Source organism: Pyrus communis, chromosome 16 (assembly GCF_041283825.1).
Source record: "Pyrus communis isolate YQ-2024b chromosome 16, ASM4128382v1, whole genome shotgun sequence".
Classification (NCBI taxonomy): domain Eukaryota; kingdom Viridiplantae; phylum Streptophyta; class Magnoliopsida; order Rosales; family Rosaceae; genus Pyrus; species Pyrus communis.
Window position 1 is genome coordinate 7,347,941 of NC_142580.1, and position 24,591 is coordinate 7,372,531.

At 36.5% G+C, this 24,591-nt stretch overlaps 1 protein-coding gene across 1 annotated transcript; it reads left to right on the forward strand.

Annotated features, from left to right (window-relative positions):
• Positions 1–12,337: 12,337 nt before the first annotated feature.
• LOC137731490 (Gap junction beta-4 protein) lies at positions 12,338–15,147 on the forward strand. Its single transcript, XM_068470610.2, has 4 exons — positions 12,338–13,165; positions 13,544–13,784; positions 14,426–14,543; positions 14,651–15,147. Exons 1-4 carry the CDS (start codon positions 12,549–12,551, stop codon positions 14,740–14,742), a joined length of 1,068 nt encoding a protein of 355 aa, XP_068326711.2. The 5' UTR covers positions 12,338–12,548; the 3' UTR covers positions 14,743–15,147.
• Positions 15,148–24,591: the final 9,444 nt, after the last annotated feature.

Genomic DNA, 24,591 nt, shown 5'->3' on the forward strand with positions numbered 1-24,591 from the left:
TTAGACAAGACTATGTTGTCTATTATACAGCACGAAACCTTTTAGTGTCATTTGGTACACGGTCTAGTAGTTATTTATTCTTACTAATTGTTTATTTATTTGATTGAGGTTGTGGTGTATTGCTAGCTCGTATCTAATTGGAAGTGTAGTGACATTCTTCTCCATTTGTAACTAGTAGGTTTTAGATTTGACCATCGTAAAAGGCGAGTTCGATACAAATTTGTTATGATTGGCCATTGTGTATTTAGTTTGAATTCTCCACTTCTTTTTGTAAATATATCGTTTTAAAAGTTGAGAAATCACTTTTGGATCTTAAATACCTGATTTTATTTTTATCCTTTTGTTGTGTAATGTATGAAAATTAAGAATTAATGCACATATATACTAGCAAATCATTTCAGGATTACAGGGGAAGATTTTAAGGAATCAGACGATTAATTCTTGTTTTGAATTGCCCAGTTACAGAATTTCACTTGATTCCTGTTACAAACTGTCCTTTGATTAAATAGCAAAAAAGGAAGACAGTGAAGAGAAGAAAGAGATCAACAATTTAGAATCTCATGGAGGCCTTTACTTGGCTAAAGAGAAAAGGGTTTGGGACAGCTGACCAAGTCCCCTTAAGAGAGGAGGTTTTCTCTCTTTGCCATGCACGAAAACATGCATGACTAGTGCTGCTTTCGATGCATATCAATTTAATTTGTGTAGCCAGCTAGTTTCATATATAATTTACTTTTTTTTTTTTTTGTTATAATTTGTTTTAGGTTATGTGCCTGCTTGCTGAGCTAGAATTCAACATGCACTGTGGACATTGTGCAGATGATGTCAAGAAATGCTGCAGTAAGACGAAAGGTAAAACATCTTACTTCAATATCCAATGTTTTACGTATAGCATGCATTCAAGTTGAAAAAAGTTAAATACGTCACTCCCTGCCTCTAAATTTTTTTCTCTGTCAGGAGTTGAAAGTGTTGAGGTTGATCAAGTGAACAAAGTAGTGACAGTGGAAGGAAGATTTCGTCATAAAAAGCTTCTCAAATGCCTCCGAAGGGCTAACAAGATTGTTAAAGTAAAGAGGTTGGTTACGGAAGAAAGACAAGGACAATCTGTGATGCAGAACAATTAGCAGGCTAGATTATGCAAGAGTTCCATACGTATGTAAGCCCAAGAAAAATAGGTTTTACGTTTTCTAAAATAAGGACCTTGAGTATGATTTGAGCACATAATAGTGGGGCGATCAAAATTACAGCTCTTACGTGACATATGAGTTTTCCCTAATGGCAATTACTAGGTCAAATCTGCATTTTAAGACTTGGAGAGAATTTTGGGTATTTTTTTAATTGTGTAAGCTGTAATCGAACCATCTTTCTTTTATCAAATAAAGCATAGGTTTCGAATAATTTCTGAATTGCGGTTGATTTGCTCTATTATTCTATTGTTTTCATGGGTTAATAGGCAAGCTCCAAGATTTCGGAGACACTTTGTAAAAATTAAAATGGGCCCTTTTACGTATAAGACATTTTTTTTTGGTGTTTAAAACCTTTTTTTTGTTTCCTTTTATGGTATATTTGTAAGTACGAAACTTACTTAGTACGAAAGTCAGCTTTGCACAATATCGTCTACTAAACAATAGATATAGACAAGTTTTAAGAAACGTATATGTCAAAGAGATGAAGTTTTTAACTAAGAGGAAAGTGTATAAAAAGATACAGTATTCTCCAAAATAAAAAGTAACTTGGATATTTTTCAAATTTGTACATAATCAAGTTATGCATACAGAAATTTTCTTGGAATATAGAGAACTAATATATATAATTAGAAGTTGGGGCCCTTGCAGATGGGAGCCCTGTGCAGCTGCTTCCTTTGCCATTCCCCCAAAGCCGCCACTAGGCCTCATATTGAAGATGAAGTTTGCAACTTTGCACACAAGGAGGATAAAGAAGATGAGCCAAAGCAGGAATTAATAGATTAAAATGCTTATGTAAATGAAATTATTGTTGGTATTTTACGGTTTACTAACTCAATACCAAAATATGTGGGTGATAAGTTTACAAACTCTATCACACCTCTCACTTGCACTCTCAATAAAATTGGACAAAGAAATAGAGAAAGGAGGGAAGCAACAAGCTTTGACAAACAAGGCACTTGGACTTTGATATATGAAAAGAGAGTTTACAAACTCAATAGAATAAGAAAGCTTACAAGCTGAAAATGAGAATGGGAAATGGGATTTGGATGATTTACAATGCTTGAGAACTTGGGTATTTATAGCAAACCAAATGATTAAACTAAGATTATTTATTACCACACAAAACACATTAATTGCACCTAATAATTTTTATTCAACCATACCTAACATTGCCTAACTTTCCATGCCTAACTTTGACATTGATTTTCAACAATGGCTAGCAACATTTTACAACATGTTTTGATTTGAATTTCCAACACACCTCCTCAAATCAAAACGCCTTCATTCCTAGCATTTCACGCAGTAGCCGGAATGTTTCAATTGGCAATGGCTTTGTGAAGATGTCTGCCACTTGTTCCTTGGTGTGACAGTAGACAAGTTCAATTGTCTTTTGTTTCACATGGTCCCTTAGAAAATGGAACCTGGTATCAATGTGCTTGCTCCTTCCATGTTGAACAGGATTCTTTGCAAGTTTGATTGCAGACACGTTATCTACATGAATCACAGTCGATTCCACTTGTGGATGACACACTGACTTCAACAGATTTCTTAACCAAATTGCCTCACACACGGTTGAGGCTACAGCAACATACTCGGCTTCACATGATGACAAAGCAACAATTGATTGCTTCTTTGAAGTCCATGAGAAAGCTGTTGATCCTAGAAAAAACACATAGCCAGTTGTGCTTTTCCTTTCATCTTGGTCACCTCCCCAATCACTATCTGAATAACCAAATAATTTTGCATCTTCACCAAAATTATAAAATAGACCATAGTTTAGAGTACCTCTTATGTACCTCAAAATTCTCTTGGCGGCCAGCCAATGAGACTCCCTTGGTGTTTCCATGTATCGACTCACGAGTCCAACACCATAAACTATATCAGGTCTTGTGATTGTAAGGTACCTTAGGCTTCCAACGAGGCTTTTGTACACTGTTGAGTTTACAAACTCACCCTCTCCTCCTTTGGATAGCTTCAATCCAGTTGCGACTGGGGTATTGACAATGTTGCACTTGTCCATATTGAACTTCTTCAATATGTCTCTCATGTACCTTTGTTGAGAGATGTAGATACCATCACTTTCTTGCTTCACTTCTATGCCAAGAAAGTATGACATTAATCCATTGTCAGTCATCTCGAATTCACTGAACATGGATTGCTTGAACTCATGGAACATTGCCTCATTGTTTCCTGTAAACAATAAATCATCTACATAGAGACAAATAATTAAGAACTCCCCTTTTTCACCATTCTTCATGTAAACTGAATGCTCGTATGGACATTTCTGAAATCCATTTTGGTGAAGGTAGTTGTCGATCCTTGAGTTCCAAGCTCGTGGTGCTTGCTTGAGGCTGTACAAAGCCTTCTTCAAACGATACACCTTATCTTCTTCTCCTTGTACTTGGAAGCCTTCCGGTTGTTCCACGTACACTTCTTCCTCAAGTACTCCATTAAGGAAGGCTGACTTGACATCTAGTTGATAAATTTTCCATTTATGATGTGCGGCAAGAGAGATTAGCAATCTTACCGTGTCAAGTCTCGCAACTGGAGCATAGACTTCATCATAGTCCACTCCATACTTCTGTTTGTAGCCCTTTGCTACAAGCCTTGATTTGTATCGATCCACACTCCCATCTGCAGTGCGTTTGATCTTGTAAACCCACTTGACACAAATAACCTTCTGATTTGGTGGGAGCTTTGTCAGCTCCCAAGTGTCATTCTTCTCGATGGCATGGATCTCTTCTTCCATGGCTTTCTTCCAACAATCTTCTTCCACAGCTTCATTGAATGAGAAAGGCTCGTGGTCTGCATACAAGCAGAAAAGGTTGGTTTCTTCTTCTTCTTCTTGTCCATAAATCTCTGTGAGACTCCTTAACCTCACTGGAGTTGAGGAGCTGCTTTCCTCACTAGATGTAGGACCACTCCTTGCAATTCTGTGCACTGGAGTTGTTGTGATTGTTTGAGCAGGCTGTTGCTCAATCGGTGGTACAACTTCTGGTTCTTCAAAATCAGTGGAGACGATCTTCTCTTTACTGACTTCTTTGTTGTTCCACGTCCATGTCTCTTCCTCACTGAAGATGACATCTCTACTTACCACTAGTTTGCCAGTTAGTGGGTTGTAGAGCTTGTATGCCTTGGACTCTTCACTATAGCCCACAAACACACACTTCTCACGTCTATCATCAAGTTTCCTCCTCTTGGCTTCTGGAACTTAAGCATATGCAACACACCCAAAAATTCTTAGGTGTGTAACATTCGGCTTGTATCCACTCCAAGCCTCTTGTGGTGTCATCCTCTTGACACTCTTTGTTGGACATCGATTCAACAAATAAATCGAACAAGCTACAGCTTCTGCCCATAACTCTTTTGGCAAATTCTTCTCCTTAAGCATGGACCTTGTCATGTCAAGGATGGTTCGATTCTTTCTTTCGGTTATCCCATTTTGCTGTGGGGTATAGGCAGCAGTAAGTTGATGCCTAATTCCTTGCTCCTTGCAGTATGCTTGGAAAGCATTGGAGGTGTACTCTCCACCTCTATCTGATCTCACAGCCACAAGCTTGTGGTTACTTTCTGCCTCTGTGAGTGCCTTGAACTCCTTGAAAATTTTTAGGGCAGCTGACTTCTCCTTGAGAAAATAGACCCAAGTCTTTCTACTGAAATCATCAATGAAGGTAATAAAATACCTATTACCTCCATAAGACATGGGATCCAATGGACCACATATATCTGTGTGCACCAACTGCAGTGGTGCCTTTGCTCTCCATGTATCACCAACAGGGAACGATAGTCGTGCTTGCTTGCCAAGCACACAACCTTCACATACTTGGCGTGTGGCTTCAATCTGGGGTAGACCACGAACCATTCCTCCACTTGACAGCAACTTTAGGCCATTGAAATTAAGATGGCCAAATCGAAGATGCCATTTCCATGACTCATCTTCCATTACACCGATGTTGCAGCTTCCAATCTTTGTGTTCAAATTCAACGGAAACATCCGGTTTTTTGACATTCGAACACGTGCAATAAGCTTTCTCCTTGCATTCCTAAGAGTGAGAAGCATGTTCTCCATATGTATAATGTACCCTTTCTGGAGCAGTTGACCAATGCTCAGAATGTTGCTCTTCATACCTGGTATGTAGTAGGTATCGGAGATGTATTCTTCTCTTCCATCCTTCTGGATGATCTTGATCTTCCCTTTGCCTTCAACTGGCAACTTTGAGGAGTCACCAAGACTTACAGATCCATAGGCCCCTTTTTTGAGTTCGGCAAAAAACTCCTTCTTTCCACACATGTGATTGCTTGCACCAGAGTCCAAATACCAAACATCTTGTTGGCTACTGGAATCATGGTGTGCTAGTAAGACTGTAAGTTCTTCATCAGTATTTCCACTTGATTCTGCCATGTTGACATGCTCACCATTTTTATGTGAACATTCATTGGCATAATGTCCATATTGCTTACAGTTGTGACACTGGATATGCGCCTTTCCTCGAGTAGATCTCCACTCCTGAGACTGACCTTGATTTTGTGCATAGCCTCGACCTCTTCCTCGGGCTCGTCCTCGGCTACGGTTGGATGAGCTCCCACGACGTGAGTTCCACTGCCCACGACCTTTATTTGGTTTGTCAATATTCAACTTTGACTCCAAAGCTTGCTCTAGCGTTGTGGGGCTTGCATTCTTCTGAATGCGTTGCTCGTGAACTAGGAGGGATCCTAGTAGCTCTTCTGCGCTCATCACCTCCAAATCCTTGGATTCCTCAATGGCAGTCACCACATACTCAAACTTAGATGTGAATGACCGGAGTATCTTCTCCACAACTCGTACTTCATCGAGTCTCTCGCCATTTCTCCTCATCTGATTTACTATCACAATGAGCCTTGAGTGATAGTCGGAGATGCTCTCCCCTTCATTCATATGAGCAGTTTCAAAATCTGCTCGAAGTGATTGTAACCTCACTTTCTTGACTCGATCTACTCCTTTGTAGATTGTACTGAGTGTATCCCATACTTGCTTGCTCGTTGTTGCTTCTGCAACCTTCTCGAACGTTGAATCTTCCAAACCCTGGTATAGAAGATACAGCGCCTTTTGGTCCTTCTTTCGTAAGTCCTTGAGAGTGTTCCTTTGATCCGCAGTATATACGGCTTCTTGCTCGGCAGTGGGTACAACATACCCACTACTGACAACTTCCCATAGCTCCTGTGATCCAAACAATGCTTTGAATTGGATGCACCATCTTTCATAATTTTCTTTCTTCAATGTGGGAACTTGGAGTTGCACTAAATTGGACGCCATAGCTACTGCACTTGCCAGAATGGTATTCTGGCTCTGATACCAATTGTTGGTATTTTACAGTTTACTAACTCAATACCAAAATATGTGGGTGATAAGTTTACAAACTCTATCACACCTCTCACTTGCACTCTCAATAAAATTGGACAAAGAAATAGAGAAAGGAGGGAAGCAACAAGCTTTGACAAACAAGGCACTTGGACTTTGATATATGAGAAGAGAGTTTACAAACTCAATAGAATAAGAAAGCTTACAAGCTGAAAATGAGAATGGGAAATGGGATTTGGATGATTTACAATGCTTGAGAACTTGGGTATTTATAGCAAACCAAATGATTAAACTAAGATTATTTATTACCATACAAAACACATTAATTGCACCTAATAATTTTTATTCAACCATACCTAACATTGCCTAACTTTCCATGCCTAACTTTGACATTGATTTTCAACAATGGCTAGCAACATTTTACAACATGTTTTGATTTGAATTTCCAACAATTATTTCAAAAAACATCAACAGTATGAAGGAAATTGCATGTACTGATTTTAGACAAGTAAAAATAGAATGAGGGAGGAAGGGGAATGATAAGATACATAACACATCAAGAATTACATGCAAGCACTATTGAGATGAGATGCTAATGCCAGATTACGTGTGATTGCACAATTAATTCTAAATTTTGATTTTACGTGCTAAGAAGATCCATATTTCAATGCCATACCAATTGTGCCAAACTAATTACTGATTTTTCATTAATTTTACAGAAACTGACATTGTTAAATAGGTAAAAAAAAAAAAAGACAGAAACAGGAAACATACAACTGAAAAGTAGAAAGAAGTAAAAGATCAAGAGTTTGGAAGCATGAAGAAGTGGTTACCCAAAAGAAAAAGCACTTGGGATCGTGCTGATGAAAAAGTACCGCAATTTTGCAAACAGAAAATTATAAGTAGCTTCGGTAACAATTGAACCACACAAATTTTTTATATTTCAAGTGTCTACTCTGATTGCTTCCTAATTTATTTTTCTAGGTTATTATACGTGCGCTGATAAAAATCAACCTGCACTGTAAATGTTGTATGAAAGATATCAGGAAAGCAAGCATGAAAGCGGAAGGTAATTTATGCATCAATTTACACACACACACACACACACACTTCTGAAATTTAATTTCAGAAGTTGTCAGTCCTACCTTTTGAATTTTTTTTTGTCCTATGTCTCAGGAGTGGAAAGTGTCGAGTTCGGACATTATGAGAGGACAGCCGGTCCGACTTCTGTTTATGTAAAAATAGCCGAGGTTGATTACGCGAACCCATCACATGTACAGTTTGATCATCACTATAAACCTTTTGTGAAGACAGCAGCTCTGGTGAAAGGAAATTTTAGTATTAAAGAGGTTCTCAAACGCCTTTGGGATCATGCTACCAAGAAAGGTGAAATTTTGGAGTCATTTGAGAAAAAAGATGAACAAGATGCGACTCCCAAAGAAACAGGAGAAACTGGCTCCAGCCAAGGAGACGACGACGGTGTAGAATATCTGACTCCCAAAGGATCAGAAACTGGCTCCAGCGAAGGAAACCAAGAAGATGATGATCACTTTAGCGAAGCCGGAGCAGTTTCAAGTCATGGACATCATGACTAGTTTTACTTATTTATTTATTCTTACAAAATAACTTTTATGTTCTGGTGTAATTTTTTTTTTTCAAAAATATTATTCATTGAATAAAGAAGATTAATATAGAATGATGTTCTTCACACACCTTTTTTTACATGTATGTTACCGTTCACAATACCTTACATTCCCTCTATTCCGGGCGCTCCCAAATCATGACATCTCCATTCCATATATGGAAGTAAAAATAACTTTAATATAGAATGGTATTATCCACACACCTCTTTTTACCTCTCACACATTTTATGTTAATTTCTATCATTGAATTTGCTTCAATTTATTCGATCTAAGAGCCAAAAATTAAGAGGAAAATGTGAAAGGTAAGAAGAGGTGTGTGCATAACACCATCCTTAATATATGAAAGAGATTTGTTTTGGTTTAAGGCCTTAGCTTATTTGAATTTCACTTTGTAATCCTAACTATTCTTTTTTTCGGCAACATGGAAGAAAAAGAGAAAAGAAACACTACGTAATAACTAGTTTAACTCTAACACCTCATAGTAGTCAATGAAAAGAGTTTGAACTAAACAGGAAAGAGGCTCTGCAAGCTCTTGAAATCCATCCTGCCATTAAACCTAGTTGGCTAACTTGTCAGTTGGAAAATGACTCTCTCTATGAACATGTTACAAATTGCAACTCTAGTTCTCTTTAATCAAACTTCTGCACTTTGAGACAAGACCATAGTGGGGAGGATTAAGGCTAGAAGAAACCATGAATGAGAGAGACCACCAAAGCAGAATCAACCTCCACAATATGATAAAGACAAATTTCTAGCTTTAAAAAAATATTCATCATTCGCAAGATAACTTTTTTCTTCTATTTCTCTTAACCAATTTATAGGCAACTCAATGACCTGATCATTACAGATAGCCTAACTTTCAAAAGAGCAATACTGCTAATGGAAAAAGAAGCATAAGTGGACTAAGATTTTTATTTTTATTTTTATTTTTTTTAAGCCTAAATAATCCAATGACTGGAAATATATCCATATATAAGTCCAATTAAGAATCCAGGTGACAGAAACTCATTTGCACTAAAACCCAATCACTTTCCCTGCAGAGATCATCTATTTTTGGTATAATGGTAGTCCAAGATAACCATGGAATCAAAATGTTTATTTTCTGAAATTGTTCTCAAGTTTGTTTAAGCAAGGCACATAATTAATTATAATTAAAACCAGATGCATGAAACAATGTAATTTATATCTAACATCTTGAAACCCCTCACATTGTATGAGTTTTTCATGTTGCTTGCTTGTGATTGAGTTTTGCTTTTCTAATTTATATTGTATATATGCTGAATTTTTTGTGTAATTTTGTTTTGGTTTAGAGGAAAGATAATCAGAACATCCAAAATGAACAGAAAAACCAAGGCGAGGCAGAGCTTAATGGAGAAAAAAAGGGAAAGAAAGAAAATGAGAAGAATAATAATACTCAGTCCAGCAAAGAAATTGTACTGAAAGCACTTACGCATTGTGAAGGATGCAAAGGTAAGGTTATCAAATGCTTCAGAGGTCTTGAAGGTAATTTCCAATTATTTCTTGTAGGTGTTTGGTTGGATGCATCTTTAATGTTTACATGTGTTTGGTTGGATACATCTTTAATGTTTACATGCATATATAATTTTTGTAAATTCGTTAGGCATCGAAGATGTTGTGGTTGATTACGCGAATCATAGAGTGCTTGTTAAGGGGGAAAAAGAGCCGACCCCTTGAAGGTTTTAGAGAGATTGCAGAAGAAGTACAGCAGCTGTGTTGAACTTATCTCCCCAAAATCGAAGCCTGAAAACAAAGAGAAAAAAGAGCCCCAAAAGCGAGAAAAGGTATGTTATTACGGTCATGCATTCTTCGCGTTAGTGCACAAAAAATTTGAAAAATATTCAGTTTCGAATGCATATTATTTTAACATGTGAGTGAAAAAACCGTTACATTAAGCATTTTCATTTCTTGCCATGACATCAATCTTAGTGTTGGTATTGCAAATTAGTGCAGGCTCAGGTGGAAGTTGTGGTGTTGAAAATGTTGATGCATTGAAGATTGCGCAAATGATATTAAGAAAGACTTGGAGAAAATGCAGGGGCAAAAAATAAGGAAAACTAACGAAAATTGTATGAAAATTTTGAGTTTTAACGATAATGACAGAATAAAGAGTAAAGTGAAAAATATTAGGATTGACTTTTTAATGTAAAAATATGATTTTTCATTAAAGTAAACAGTACCGAAAACTTTTCGTTAAAATTTCTAAGAAATATCCCAATGTGGTTCTTATTTCTCTTGAAATTCGTTGACAGAGAGGGGAACTGTTGATCCACCAAAGCTGCTAGAATACATTAAAAAGTGAAGCAAGAACGAGGACAAGGGCAAGAAAAAATAATAATAAAAAAGAATTAGAAAGGGAAGGATATTCCAATAGACAAAGATTGTCTGCCCTTCCACTTTCGATGCTTTCCTGTGCACTTTTGTTTTGTGTGGTTACGGTTAAGCCACGTCAACGTTTTATATTATTTTTTTTATAGAGATTATAAGACAAAAATGAATAATAATATGATTTAACCGTGACCACACAAATAAGAGAACACGGAAGAGCACTGAAAGTGGAAGGGCAAACAATTCTTGTCCTATTCTAATATCCTCCTCAGTTCTCAGCGCAATATATTTATCCCAATCGGACATTTAGTGATGATAACCCTTTTGCATGTTCCATTATGTAAAACTTTTCAAGATTATAATTGAGATGGATTAAATAAGAGAAAATTGTAACGATGATATATTAACTTTAACTTAATTAAAGAAATAGTCTTTGAATTAAATATCTATTATCATTGGTCCCTTAACTTATAAAAATGTGCAGCTATGATCATGTTCGTTAACTTTGTCAGGATACTGTCAATATAAGTTATGTTGAAATGACCATTGCTACAATTGAGTTACAGTTGAGGGACCATTACTCCAATTGAATTAAAGTTAAGTGACTATTTCTGCAGTTGGGTTAAAGTTGATGGATCATTGCTACAAATTTTCTCATTTAGTTTTCTATATTTTCCCCTTGATTCAGCCTCATGTGTGTGACACATGACTCATTTTGACAGAAGTTCTAATAGAGTTAAAGAAAATGACCATAACTGCACGTTTTGAGGAGTTAAGAGACCAATGATTATAAATTTTTAATTGAGGGATCATTACTCGAATTGAGTTAAAGTTGATGTACTATTGTTACAATTTTCTCATTAAATAATTTCATAAATGTTAACTTCTTCATTCTTTTTTATATATTACTAATGTCATACAATTTTACGCTGAAATATAAACGCAACACAAGAAATAATTATCAAATAACGGTATGGCTAATGCACTGAAAAACTTAATATACATTAATCAGAATCAGAATTTTTTTGGTCAGTGTTATAAAGGTTACCATAAATGTTCTTGATAAAATGGTAAGCAACAAAAATTGAAATTTGATACCATAATTGATAAAATTTGATTGCCCAACTTATTTACCGTTCTTGCGCCACCAACCCATCGCAGTCAACAACCGCGCCAAACTATTATAAAAAAAAATATAAAAGTAAAAATAAAATAATAAAGGAGAGGCAGGCAATGGACGAAATAATGAGTACAGATCCTTTTCGCGTCTAAAAAGGTCAAACTTAAGATTAAATAATCTGAACCGCTTAAATTTGATCCAACAGTTATCATTATTATAATTTTTAAATAAAGCTTATATTTATAACCCTTTTGATCAAATTTTAACGATTCAGATCATTTGATCTTTAAACTCCCTTTTTTCAGATTTGGAGAGAATTTGTACTCCGAAATAATAACCGTTGTAAAAACACGAACAGAGCTATGCCACGTGGTTAATGGACCGTTACTATCAAGATGAACAAGTCTACTGGGTCCCACTAAACTGTAAGCTGAGTTGGCGAAATATTAGTGGTTGGACCACAATGACGGGGACCTCATTGATCATCCACACGATTACACCAACCCCAATAAACATTGGAATTTCGGAGCAGCATATGCCACCAAACACCAACGTGTAGTGGGCGAATATTTCCATATAAATTATAATTTGTATTTTTGGGAAAAAAAAAAAGAAATAAAATTAAATCTGGATCATGCTTGGGCTTGGCGCACGTTCACGCACCGGCTCACGTTAGTACCTCACCCTCGGTCAGCATATCCCTTGAACGCGTCAGATTTTTCCACGTGTTGGAATTGTCCCGCGCTTCATAAATCTATCCGTTAACCCTCCTCTCTCTCTCTCTCTCTCTCTCTCTCTCTCTTTCGTCTGCAACTTCCGTTGGAGAGGAAGAGAAAGAGGATCGCGAAAAATAAATAAATAAAAATAAAGAAAAAAGATTGAAATTTTTTTCAAAAAGAAAAGGGAGAAGTTAGGAAATGGGGAAACTATTGTGCGATTCGACCGCCGTCGCGGAGACATTTCAAAGCCCTTCGCCGACGGTGCCGTGGAGGGACCCACCCAAGGCGTCGCCGCTTGACGAGGACACAATCTCGGCTGTAGATCTGGTTGAGCAGTCGACCGACGACGCCGCATGGGACAGCGTGGTGGGCCTGGAGGAGCAGCAGAGACGGCACCTCCAGAGGCTGCATACGAAGGGGGTGCTCTGGAAGCTCCCGGAGGATCACGACTCGTCGAAATCCGACTCTATAATGCCGCAGAAGTCGATGGTCTTCAGACTCTCGCACGGCGGCGAGGTGTCGTCCGACGGAAATTGCCTGTTCACGGCGTCGCAGAAGGCGATGAGGGTGGCGCGTGAGCTGGACGCGCGGGAGCTGAGGAGGTTGACGGTGCGGAGGTTCACGGAGGACTATGGATCTGCGGCCGCGGAGGAGAAGCGGGTGATAGACGACGCCATTCGACATATGTACGCGCCTGATCTGAAGGCCGGGTGGGGGATACATGTGATTCAGGAGGTCAAGTTGCTGGCCAAGAAAGACGAGCGCGTGAGTCTCGACTCCGCCATTGACGAGCTTCTTCAGCTCGGCATGCAGAGGTAACATTTCCGCAGATCTGTACTTTTTCATTACCTTGAAATCTAAATTTTTAATCTAGAAATTTAATAAAATAAAATAAAAATTCATTTCTTTGGAGGCGTAAGAACAAAAATTTGATTCTATTCTTAAAATTTAATACATTTTATTCAGATTAAATACAAGAGTTTGATTTCCCTACGTTTAGATCTGAAAATTTGATTTCTTGTCTGAAAGTTTGATTTTTTGTGGGAAAATAATGAACACATGACTGTATATTAAGGTTGATTAACAGACATTGGTATGTTCTTGTTAAATTTCAGTTCTTGGAAAGATTTATGTTGTCGGGTTCGATTGTCTTATTATTTCTTGTGTTTTGTTCCCGTTTTTGTTGAATGTAGGGAGCTGGCAGCAGAGTCCATTTACAAGGAGAGATGTATCCCAGTGATTGATGGACAAAGTTGGGCCAAATACATGTCGATCTCTGGTTCACCGGATGATGAATACGACATCATCACATTGCAATACACAGAGGAAGGTTTATTAACCATCGACGAAAACAGAGAAGGTCATGCTGCAGCTTTCGGAGATGACATTGCAATTGAGTGTCTTGCCACAGAGTTTAAGCGAGAGATTTATGTGGTAAGGACAAGGAATGATTTTGATTGTTGCTCTTCATTTTTTTTTCTTTTGCAATGTGTATGAGTGCAATTTCACATCACTATCGGTATAATTTTATACGTGTTTGTATATCACCTCTTCTCTTATGATGTTAATTTTGTTGAATTTTTCGAAGTAGTGGGAGTTACTCTTAGTTTCTAAACGTAATATTGAGTAAATGCTGAGTTCGAAAGCATGAGTGTCTAAAATATTCTCACTCTAAAATCATTGAGTAAATGATTATTTCAAAAGTACAACTGTATTAAGATTTATTGCACCAATTCCTGGGAAAGCTGAGTTGATATTTGAAGACTCTGCATTTTCCTACATCGTAATTTTTAAGATTTTAGCGTGGAATCATCAACACTTGTTTCTGTTTTGAGTCCAAAAGCTACCGCCCGCCTTGTTGGTGTTCTATATGCTGCTGTAGGCGGAAAAAGATAGTTATTCTCGGTTCTAGTATTAGTACACTGGCTAAACCTGTTTTTTATGCCTTTGATAATTTTTCCATTTTATGTCAACATCGGGATACTGGCAAGTATAGATTGGTGAAGTTTTTGAGCATGAACCAGATTATTCATCGTCTTATGAAGCATTCTTGTCTGAAACTCATCTTCTTGCAGGTTCAAGCACATGGTTCGGATGCGATGGTTGATGAAGAGAATTGCGTTTTCTTCCTTCCCCACCGACCAAGGAGTCAAATTTGTGAACTTCCCTTCTTTCTTTTCATGAAAGGAACAGGTAAAGAAAAGAAAGATCTTTGGCTGAAAATACATTTCTAGGCAGTTGATTAATTTTGTTCATTACCACTCTCAGCCTACCTATAATTCTGAACATTTATTGTACAGGTTGGTGTGGCGCCGGAGCTGATCACTACGAACCCCTCATTGCCCATCCTTTGTCATTAATTTCCCAGGAGAAGGTCGCGGTGGTACTCTGATGAGGGCCAGGGCCGTCCTGCAGTTTTGTGGCTTTAGAGAGATTGGCTAGAAGTAGTTGTTCTATTTATTCGTTCCCTTAGTGTTTGGCATGCAATCTAACTCTCCCGATTCTTCTCTGAATCGTCACAAGGAGAATTTGATTGCTTAGCATTCAATTTTTTGTTAGCTAGAATCAATCGGTTATCTTCGACTGCAAGTTGCAGGCTTTGTTCCTGCATTTGAGCCACCCTCTACTAGTATTCGCAATGGTTTTACCGGCTTTTGTTGTTGTCGTAGTTGAGTGTTTTCATTTCCTTTCGGGTGGATATTTAGCTCGACGCTATTTCGTCCAAGCTGAAGCAGTAGTCCCTTTCTGTTGTATCTTAAGCTGGCTTTTATCATTTGAATGAAAGAATTGACTCCCATTTGTTCTCTCTTCTTTCTGGGTTTACTTTAATGCTTCAAAAATTATGAGAAAATGTAGTTCTCTATGCAACTCTGCTTTGAGGAGCCTTTTGTGCCACTAAGCACGCGTTTAAAGAATTCTGAACCTTTTTACGCAAATTTGTTTAACGTGATTCTTGTGACCAAAGAATGACAAAAGAAAAGAGTTCTCAGTTCCCATGGCTTTTTTCATAAAAGTGATGGTGATGTAGTGCAACACGAAAATAATGTGAGTATTTTATATTAATTCTGAGGTGAAAGTAGTTTACTTGTTTAGTGTAAAAGGTTAGGGATTTTAATCAGATTTATCTCTAGTGAAATGATTTTTGTCTTTGAACTTGATTTTCTTTTTTGTTCATTTGTCACACATAGGTATAAGTGAATTAAAGATAACGATTTCCAAAATGCAGTTAGGAATAAGATAACAAGAGGTTTTAATAAAAAATGTGAGGAAGTATGAAATTTTCCGATGTTCGACTCATCACTCATTTCAATTTTTTTTTATATCACAGATTTCAGTTTGGTTTGTTCAATATTATGGAGATATTTTTGGGGCGAGGAGATTCAAACTCGAAATCTTAGGGCCTCAAGCCCCCTAAACTCAAGACTTCAGTGCCTCTTGCTTAAAATAGAATGACCTTAACTAGTTGAGCTACAAGCTCATTGCTATGAAGATTTTCTTTTTTAATGAGTAGTTTCTTAGATTTATTGAAGTAAAAAGGTAATATGGTCTTTAGATTTATTGACGTAAAAATGTAATATGGTACCCCTTTTTCATTTAAGTGATTATTAAACTAAGGACATGGTTGGTGAAGAATTAGAGTTATTAAAGTTTTTATCAATCTCTGTGTCGGATGCATTTGCAACAAAACGTAAGGCGGTACAAACTACATATGAAAAGATAATGGAAAACAGCTTAAGTTTGATCAAATGCATGTTATTATATTCCAAGTTGATAGAAGAAAACAATTAAGACCCTTGTTAAGTTTGCTGCATGCTGCATAATCTCCACTCTCTCCTTCTCACTCTCCGTGTTTGAGAGGTAACAAGTGAAAGTTCTTTTAGGACATTGATGGTTACGCACTTATTTTTACCTCCCGTACATTCTTGCGTACATTCTTGTAAATTTTTTGTCATTAATCTTTTTCAATTCATCTGAATCGATGGCCGGAAATTGAGAAGGTGTGTGAGAGAACTAAAAATAAGTATGTGGATAACATTGTCCTTCTTTTATAGGGAAATCTGTTAGATAGTCCATTTGGTAAAAAAACAACGGCCTTTATTGCATTTGCTTTCTTGGAATATTTTTTGGTGTTATGAAGTATTCTATATGTTTCGCAATTAAATCTTATTTATTGTATCATTGATCAAACATTTAACGGTTAAATATTTTGGAGTATACTAAAAAATCTCTCACTTTCAAGTAAAAGTTTTATTCAATTTAAAAGATTATAAATAAATAGCGTGCATATATAGATAAAAAAGGTGTAAAGAAATCAGTTAGTGTTATAATATTATGAGTCATTCAATGTGTGGATGACCAACCCACTACATCCCACTGATCCCACTCTACATGTCCTTCCACTAGGAGCTGCCACTGCTTGCTTTTGGTGCTCCTACTTTGCCTATAAATCAAAGGAGATACGAAGAGAATAAAAAAGATAGAAGAAAAAAAAAACGGAAGAGAGAAGCTTGAAGGCTCATGGCAGAGAGAGGAAAAATAGAGGAGAGAATAGAGAGAGTTATATTTGTAATCTTATTATTTCAGATTATAATGAAAGCACCACTACTGCCCCGAGGACGTACTCCAATCATACTGACTGTAGATGAACCTCGTAAATTTTGTGTCTTGTTTATTTATTTCATTGCACACACCGTCAATTTTACAACACGTTATCAGCACGAGAAGTTCTCATGTCAATGGAAAGCACAACGCCACAAATCATGTTCACCTATGTTGCCTGGAATCTCACAGATAAGAAAATCTTTTCATTTCATCATAAAATCTTTGTACTACTGAGTTATAGACACTCTTGGCTCCAAAATTTATGGGAACCATTTCAATTTTTTCGAAACCCACCAAAGGAGGAACACCAATTGGAACTTAGTTTTACTATTATTTCCTGGATAACTAAAATGACTTCGAATTGTGAAATAATAATAAAAGTAAAAGGGATGAAATAAAAGAAAATGGCAGACCAAGAAAAAGAAAAAAAGCAAAAGATAAGGACTTAATCATTGCATTTTTTGTTTTGGCATATTTATGTACATGGTGTTGGTTTAAAGCCCTATCACAAGTTTTATTTATTTAAAGCAGTTTATTTACAGTGGGTAGAATTATTACCCTTTGCTTTAAAGCTTTGATATTTTTGTGAATGGTGCTTAATCAAAGCCCTTGTCACAAGCCTCATTTACTTAAAAATAATTTATTTACCATGGTTGGAATTACCGCATATTGTTTTAATTTATTTATTGTATTTCTTTTTGTTACGATGAGTACATACTGGATCCGAAGTTCCTTGATCAGATAAGAACCTGAAGTTTCTTGATCTTCATCACATAAACTGATTAGACCCGAAGTTCCATCATGCAAAAAGATCAGGAATGAAGTCCCTAGATCCTCAAGATCGGACATGAAGTTTTTTGATAAGTACCTTAAGTTTGAAGAGCCAAAGTGCCACAACTTAATTGTAAGGCCATGAGAGTCCCAATTCATATGCTATTAAATAAAGACCAGAAGTTCCTTGATGTATGATACATTTTGCTGGAGAGTTTACATCTCGAAGTTTTGATGATTATTGCATGTCGGGCATTGATGTTGAACACCATGTTCTTCATGTTCCTACTCAAAATGATTTAGCAGAGGCATTTATTAAGCAGATGAAATTGATTACCTGCACTCTGCTCATGAAAACAAGATTGCAAGTTTTCTACATGTGAACATACCATTATACATAATTCACTATTAAGTTTGATTGATATCAGTTACCAACCATCAATATTTCTCAGTACAACTCGTGTTTGGGCACCAGCCAAACATTACACATGTATGAGTTTTTGATTATGTTATTTAAGTACCTATTGCACTGCCACAATGTACTAAAAATGAGGCCTGAAGCAAACTAGAAATTTATGTTGAATTTGATTCACCATCTATCATTCAACATTTGGAACCCTTGACTGGGGATATGTTTACCACACGACTTGCATACTATGATTTTGATAAGACAGTTTTCTTGCCATTAGGGGAAGAAAATAACATCATTCTAGAAAAATGATGAGAAAATATCATTCCAGAAGAATGATGAAAAAAGACCGTTCCAGAATAACGATGAGAATTTGTCTTATTTTGATTCATGAAGCAATCAATATAAAAACGAAGTGCGAATAATTGAATGATGCAATGATATGCAAATCAAATGCTAGATGCATTTAATGATGCAACGAGAGTAATAAAATCACATATACTTGCAGCAAATGTGCCTACATGAATTGATGTTCTTGTTTAACAAAATAATGTGGTAGCAAATCTGTTACATGCCTGAAGCATGGCAGACCCTTAGATTCAAAAGGTTCAGTACTTCGAAAGAAGAAGAATATGACACTACTGAACTATTGCATTCCCAAAGCATAACTATTGCATGCTGGAAGTATGACAGTCGCCATATGGATACATGTCCCAAAAAAGGACAATCCGCGGACATGAGAATGTTGATGTCTCATGCATGAAGTATGAGAGACATATAGGTTCCAATGACTCAACTCCCGGAAGTGGAGATTAAAATCTCAGCTCTATAACGCTCAAGAGGAGGTTATGATCTGCATTCTTTAAATTATGACTATCTTGGAAGAAATAGTGTATTGCCTTGAAGAGGCAATGGATATCCAAAGAAATTAAAAGCTTTTATGCATGTGCATGCACATGAGAATATGGGATCAATGATTGATGACAACCAATGGTAATTTTGGTTTTTACAAGTAACTACTAAATTCATCAATGAGCTGTATTGATATTGAGTCACGTTCTTTTGTTCGTCGACGAAAGGAAACATTATTTGCCAAAAATGGAGAAAGGCAATTCCATTACAATCTTGTAAGAACGTGGAAAAATGGACATATATATATGTGTGTAAATAATACAAATAGTCAAAAGATGTTGAACCAAATGAGGTTACATATGGGCATTTGTAATACAATGAATTACACTCACATAATATGACACAAAGTTACTAATTGAAACCTGAAATTATGCTCTTATAAACAAAATCATATGAATGGAGAATTATATACGAAAGGTTATGAGTCGCCCACCACATATCTCCATAAGTAAATCCCTTAAATATACATGGAAGCAAGTTGCTCTGTATAAATTCCAAAGGAAAATGTGTCATGAAGTGTAGAAAATCCCTGAAGGATTCAGATTGCTTGAAGAAAACCCTGGAAGGGTAAAGCATAAAATATGTACTTAAATACCAATGGATGGTATAAATTGTCTTAGTGAGTACTATCATTACGATATTGTTGTAACATACTAAAATCTCTTGCAAGATTTGATAATATTAGATTTAGACTCCTGAAGAGTCTAGAAAGTTTATAAAGTGTTGAAAGAGATATTATTTCGAACTGCAGAATCGAACAATATGCCAACACGAATCTTATCCATGATGTTTATAAAGAATCATATGGATTGAAGATTATGAGTTGAGTACTCAAATTATTCAGACACTAAGAATAATCATTTATCTTCGTGAAGGTAAAGATAAATTGATATTTGGTCCAGAAGTATCACATCTTGGTGAAGTATATGCTTTATTGTATTTGGCATAATACATTGAATGAAATAAAGCTTATCTATTAATATCTCCGAGAAATTACATACACATGAGTTAAAACAAACAAACAGGAGGAAACCTTCACAAAGGTTGCTCATGTGAAGCCTCGGTACTCGAAAATACCCCAGAAGGGGAAGGCACCAAAGGTTGATTATTTGGAGCCTCAGTACTTGGTGAAACTCCAGACGGCTGAGACAATGTGTATCTTTGGAATAAAGACCCGAACCCCTGATTGTCCTTTTGAGTCCGACCTTCGGATTCCAGTAGCTGGTCGAGCTTTCTTTTCATGCTCGTCAAGTAATTATTTGCAAGCATGTGTAACACTCTATTCTTATGCTTGAGCCCTCTAATCTCTTGTTTAAGACTTGCCACCTCAGCCATCAATGATTCAACTTGGTGAGTTTGAGCAAGTAGGCGTTAGCCCATATTAGAAACAGAGCCCGCATACTGAATATTGAGAGCCAAGAAGTCTTGAACGGCCAACTCATTAGACCGGTTTGAAAGGATTCTGTTATCCTTGGGAGTGAGAAGATTCCTAGCTACCACTGTAACGGTTAGGTCATTCTTCATCACAGAGTCCCCAACCGTAAGAGGACCATTAGAAGATAAGAAAGACGGGCGCTATATATTATCTTGACGCTGCTCATCTGTATCATTCCTAAGACTCAAATCTAAACAAATGTTAGATAGGCAAGCCATTTTTTAGAAATGATGAAGGAAAAAGGAGGTCAGATAAAATCTCAGAAGTGCAAGAAGAGGAAATTTCTGCTGGTAACAATTTTCTGAGTGTATCTGAACAAAATTGATATATCTATAAAAAAAAAGAGGTAATAGGGTCACCTGTTCAAAAATCAAAGAGACACCGCTCTCCGAATTTCAAAAGCCAGATTTTCAGGATAAAAGTTCGTTAACATTTCTTAGACCCAATCTCAGCTTTTGGATATCACGTGGAACTTTGTCAAAGATCTCTGATAAAGTTGAAAACGCGTGAATCTTACTGTTCTAATTACACCACAGTTGCTGACAAGAGTAAAGGCACATCACCACTACCTGTTATTGGGAAATCCCTATATATGTCGACCTTTATCTTCCATAAAAAGGTAGACCTACAAAAATATCTAACTCTTCTTCCTCTCCGAGAATGCATCTTCAACAAAGCATCTTGAAATACTCAGTTTTCTTCCTCTCCGAGGATACCTCTTCAAACAAGTCACACCACAGCAAGAGTATTTCATATCATCAGGGACGAGAGTAAGAGTATCTTATATCATGCAATCTCCATGTCCTTTCCTTTATCATTGTTCTCACCTGCAGGACAATGAGAAAGTGAGCAATCAGTCGCCACATGGAATCAAGCTCCCGATCTGGAACTAATTGCCCGAAACCTCTGCCTAGTTGCTTACCTTGCATTGCTCTCGAGTACTCATCTTCAACTATTGATATGATGTTGGCTATTTACACTGAACCTGCCAAGCATAATGAGTCACTGAGAAGTGATGTTCTAAAAGACCTTTCCAATGCAAGGTTTGCATTATACTCCTGCATCAGAGGACAAATACTGCAAGAGAAGATGCCAAACCTACATAGGAAAATACCACTTCTGCAAGGGGAACATATAAGACAAGTGAAAATGATACATTGAAGCATCTGGAGACAAGCAAAACAAAACACGAATTGATTCATCCCCGACGGAGCCGAAGATCACTTGTTAAGTGGAGCTGCTCGTGGTTCCATTTCATTCAAGGACAAGTCCCAAGGATCTTGAAGAAATCACAAGTCCGATTCAAGATCAAATGTCGACCACCCTTGAATCAAATTTAGCTCTAGATAAATAAAGTAAATTCAGACCTTTAGAGGAAACCAGAAGGCCCTCCAGCCCATTTCAAGAACAAGCCTGTGGAAAGTCAACAAGTACAACAGATGTGTTACTACTCATCAGGGGGAGCATCCAAAAACATATCAAGGTTTTAACGAGTCAATCAAAGACTTATGGTCATCCAAGGGGGAGTATTATAATATTATGAGCCATTCAATGTGTGGATGGCCAACCCATTACATCCCACTCATCCCACTCAACTTATCCTTCCACTAGAAGCTGCCACTGCTTGCTTTTGGTGCTCTTGCTTTGCCTATAAATCAAAGGAGATACGAAGAGAATAAAAAAGATAGAAGAAAAAAAAACTGGAAGAGAGAAGCCAGAACGCTCATGGTAGAGAGAGGAAAAAGAGAGGAGAGAATAGAGAGTTATATTTGTAATCTTATTATTTCAGATTATAATGAAAGCACCACTACTGCCCAGAGGACGTACTCCAGTCACCCTGACTGTAGAGGAACCTCGTAAATTTTGTGTCTTGTTTATTTATTCCACTGCATACACCATCAATTTTACAACAGTTAGCTTAATTATTAATTTGGACATCAATATGCATGACAGATATATGGGTCAACAATCAATGTTGGGTTTTGCCTGAGTAGCCTTGCTTTTACAGACACCACCACTAATTAATATTCCACATGCAAAAGCATTCACCTTACTAGTTAGCTTCTTCGTACTCTTTGAAGAATTTCAAATTATATTCCTGCAGGACTCCATATTTCTGGCACCAAGTTATTCAGAAATATAACAATCTGGAGCTAAGCATGGTGGATCTGGGTGGGAACTGGGAAGAAAATGATTTCAGCATAGGGAAGGAAGCTACGTTGTTCTTCTTTGATTCAATAACCCTAATAATTAAAAAATAAATTAAAAGTGCTGATGTCACACGAAGTACACTGTACATGTACGATCATACCACCTATGCTATTGCAGAAACCAGCAGCTTGCCTTCATAAAGTCGTTTGTTGATGCAAATGTAAGTTTCTTATTTCAGAAGAGGAAAATTGAAACCCTAAACCCTAAAACAAAAGCACCCAAATGAATACATTCTCAAAACCTAGCTACCTTGTTTTCAATTCTATACAGTGTGTTTATCTTTTAACTCTTCAAATTAATCTTTCAAATTAAATCATCGGTGCCGGAACTGCTTTGCTTGATTGCTCGAGCTTTGAGGGCCTGAAGTGCCAAATAAACCCACGTTTGGAGACTTCTTAATCCTTAAGGCAAATTTGTTTCGTTGTTACCAATTTTTTTTTTTTTTTCAAGGACTGAATATTTCTTAGTCAAGAATTCGGGTTACAAAAGTTGTTTCACATCTAGTAATAAATATCAAGGATACAACAGCATCAGTATATTTTCTTATACTATTAAAGTCGGTCTATAAATATCTGCCACAATATAAAATGGAAAAGATATCTAGCTAGCTCATTATTCGATCACATGTTACAATTATATGTTCCACGTTGATAGAAGAAAGTAATTTTAACACCCCTGTTTGGTTTGCTGCAAAATACTATGCATAGTTCTAGTTGTGGAGACAAAAGCAATGCTTTTGAGTCCTTCTGTGAAGCTTCATTCACGTCCAAATACATATGGACTCCACTTTTTGTGTGTGTGTGTGTGTGTCTCTCTCTCTCTGGTAAGAAGTGGAAGTTATTTTGTAGGAGTCTAGGAGAATCTCTAAGCCGTCCATTTTGTAAAAAGCAGATGCCTATGCATTGAACATTTGGGTTCCAAAAGACGATAAAAAAGGAGCAACAAGCATATACTTGCTCTATATGAATATGCATTGCCAGATATATGGGTCAACAATCAAATATGGTACATGGAGAATTCAAAATTTGGAGAAGGGAAGGGTGCTACTGAATAATGTTGAAATAAAATATTAGAAGGCGTACTTAATTAGATTCAAACGCAAGTTACCTATATGGCCTTGCTTTACAAACCCGCCACTCTCCATGCCGTGTGAGTCTGTAGGGTGCTATTCTCTGTAGAAAAGTAAATTTCCTTTTTCAATTAATTTTGGGTTGAAATCTCAAATTATGGGCTGATTTGGAACTTAAAAAAAAAGAAACAACTTATGAAAAAATTTAAAACATCAAATATATTTGATAAAACAAAGAAAGTGTTTTTTTTTTATATTATAAATTGTGGTCAATGACAGTAGAAAAGTATAAAAAAACAGAAGCAGGGTTTACCATGATTCTAAAAAAATATTTTTACCCGTTTAATGAAATTTTCAAATATTAAGTATACCCCCACATATTTTACAAAATTACAATCATTGCCCCTCACATTATTCTTTTTGACAATTATTATATCACATTAATGGTCATATCATTTTTAGTCATTTTACATACTCAAAGCAATTTATATAAAAATTTACCAAACACTTATACACTTTTTTTTTTTTTTTTGTTAAAAGCATTTTTACAAAAATGTGTTTACCAAATACTCAATAACATTATTTTACAGCTGTTAATTCTTACAGCACAACAAAAATTGTTTTTTTTTTTTTTGTTTTTTATTTTTAAGCACAACAATACCAAACTAGCCCTCTGTGGTATAAGAACAAGTTGATCGATCGATCCACTTGTGAAAGTTCGACGACTAGCTAGCACACATACTTCACATCATCCAATATGTATTGATCATATATTTGACTTGAGTGTTGTCGTATGCAGTATTTAAAATATCAGTATCAGTAGAAATATCAG

Bases quoted from the DNA above. Each gene is read 5' to 3' on its own strand.
- LOC137731490 (XM_068470610.2), top strand. From the start codon at position 12,549: ATGGGGAAACTATTGTGCGATTCGACCGCCGTCGCGGAGACATTTCAA. The intron at 13,166-13,543 runs GTAACATTTCCG...TGTTGAATGTAG, and splicing joins CTTCAGCTCGGCATGCAGAG to GGAGCTGGCAGCAGAGTCCA. The intron at 14,544-14,650 runs GTAAAGAAAAGA...TTTATTGTACAG, and splicing joins TCTTTTCATGAAAGGAACAG to GTTGGTGTGGCGCCGGAGCT.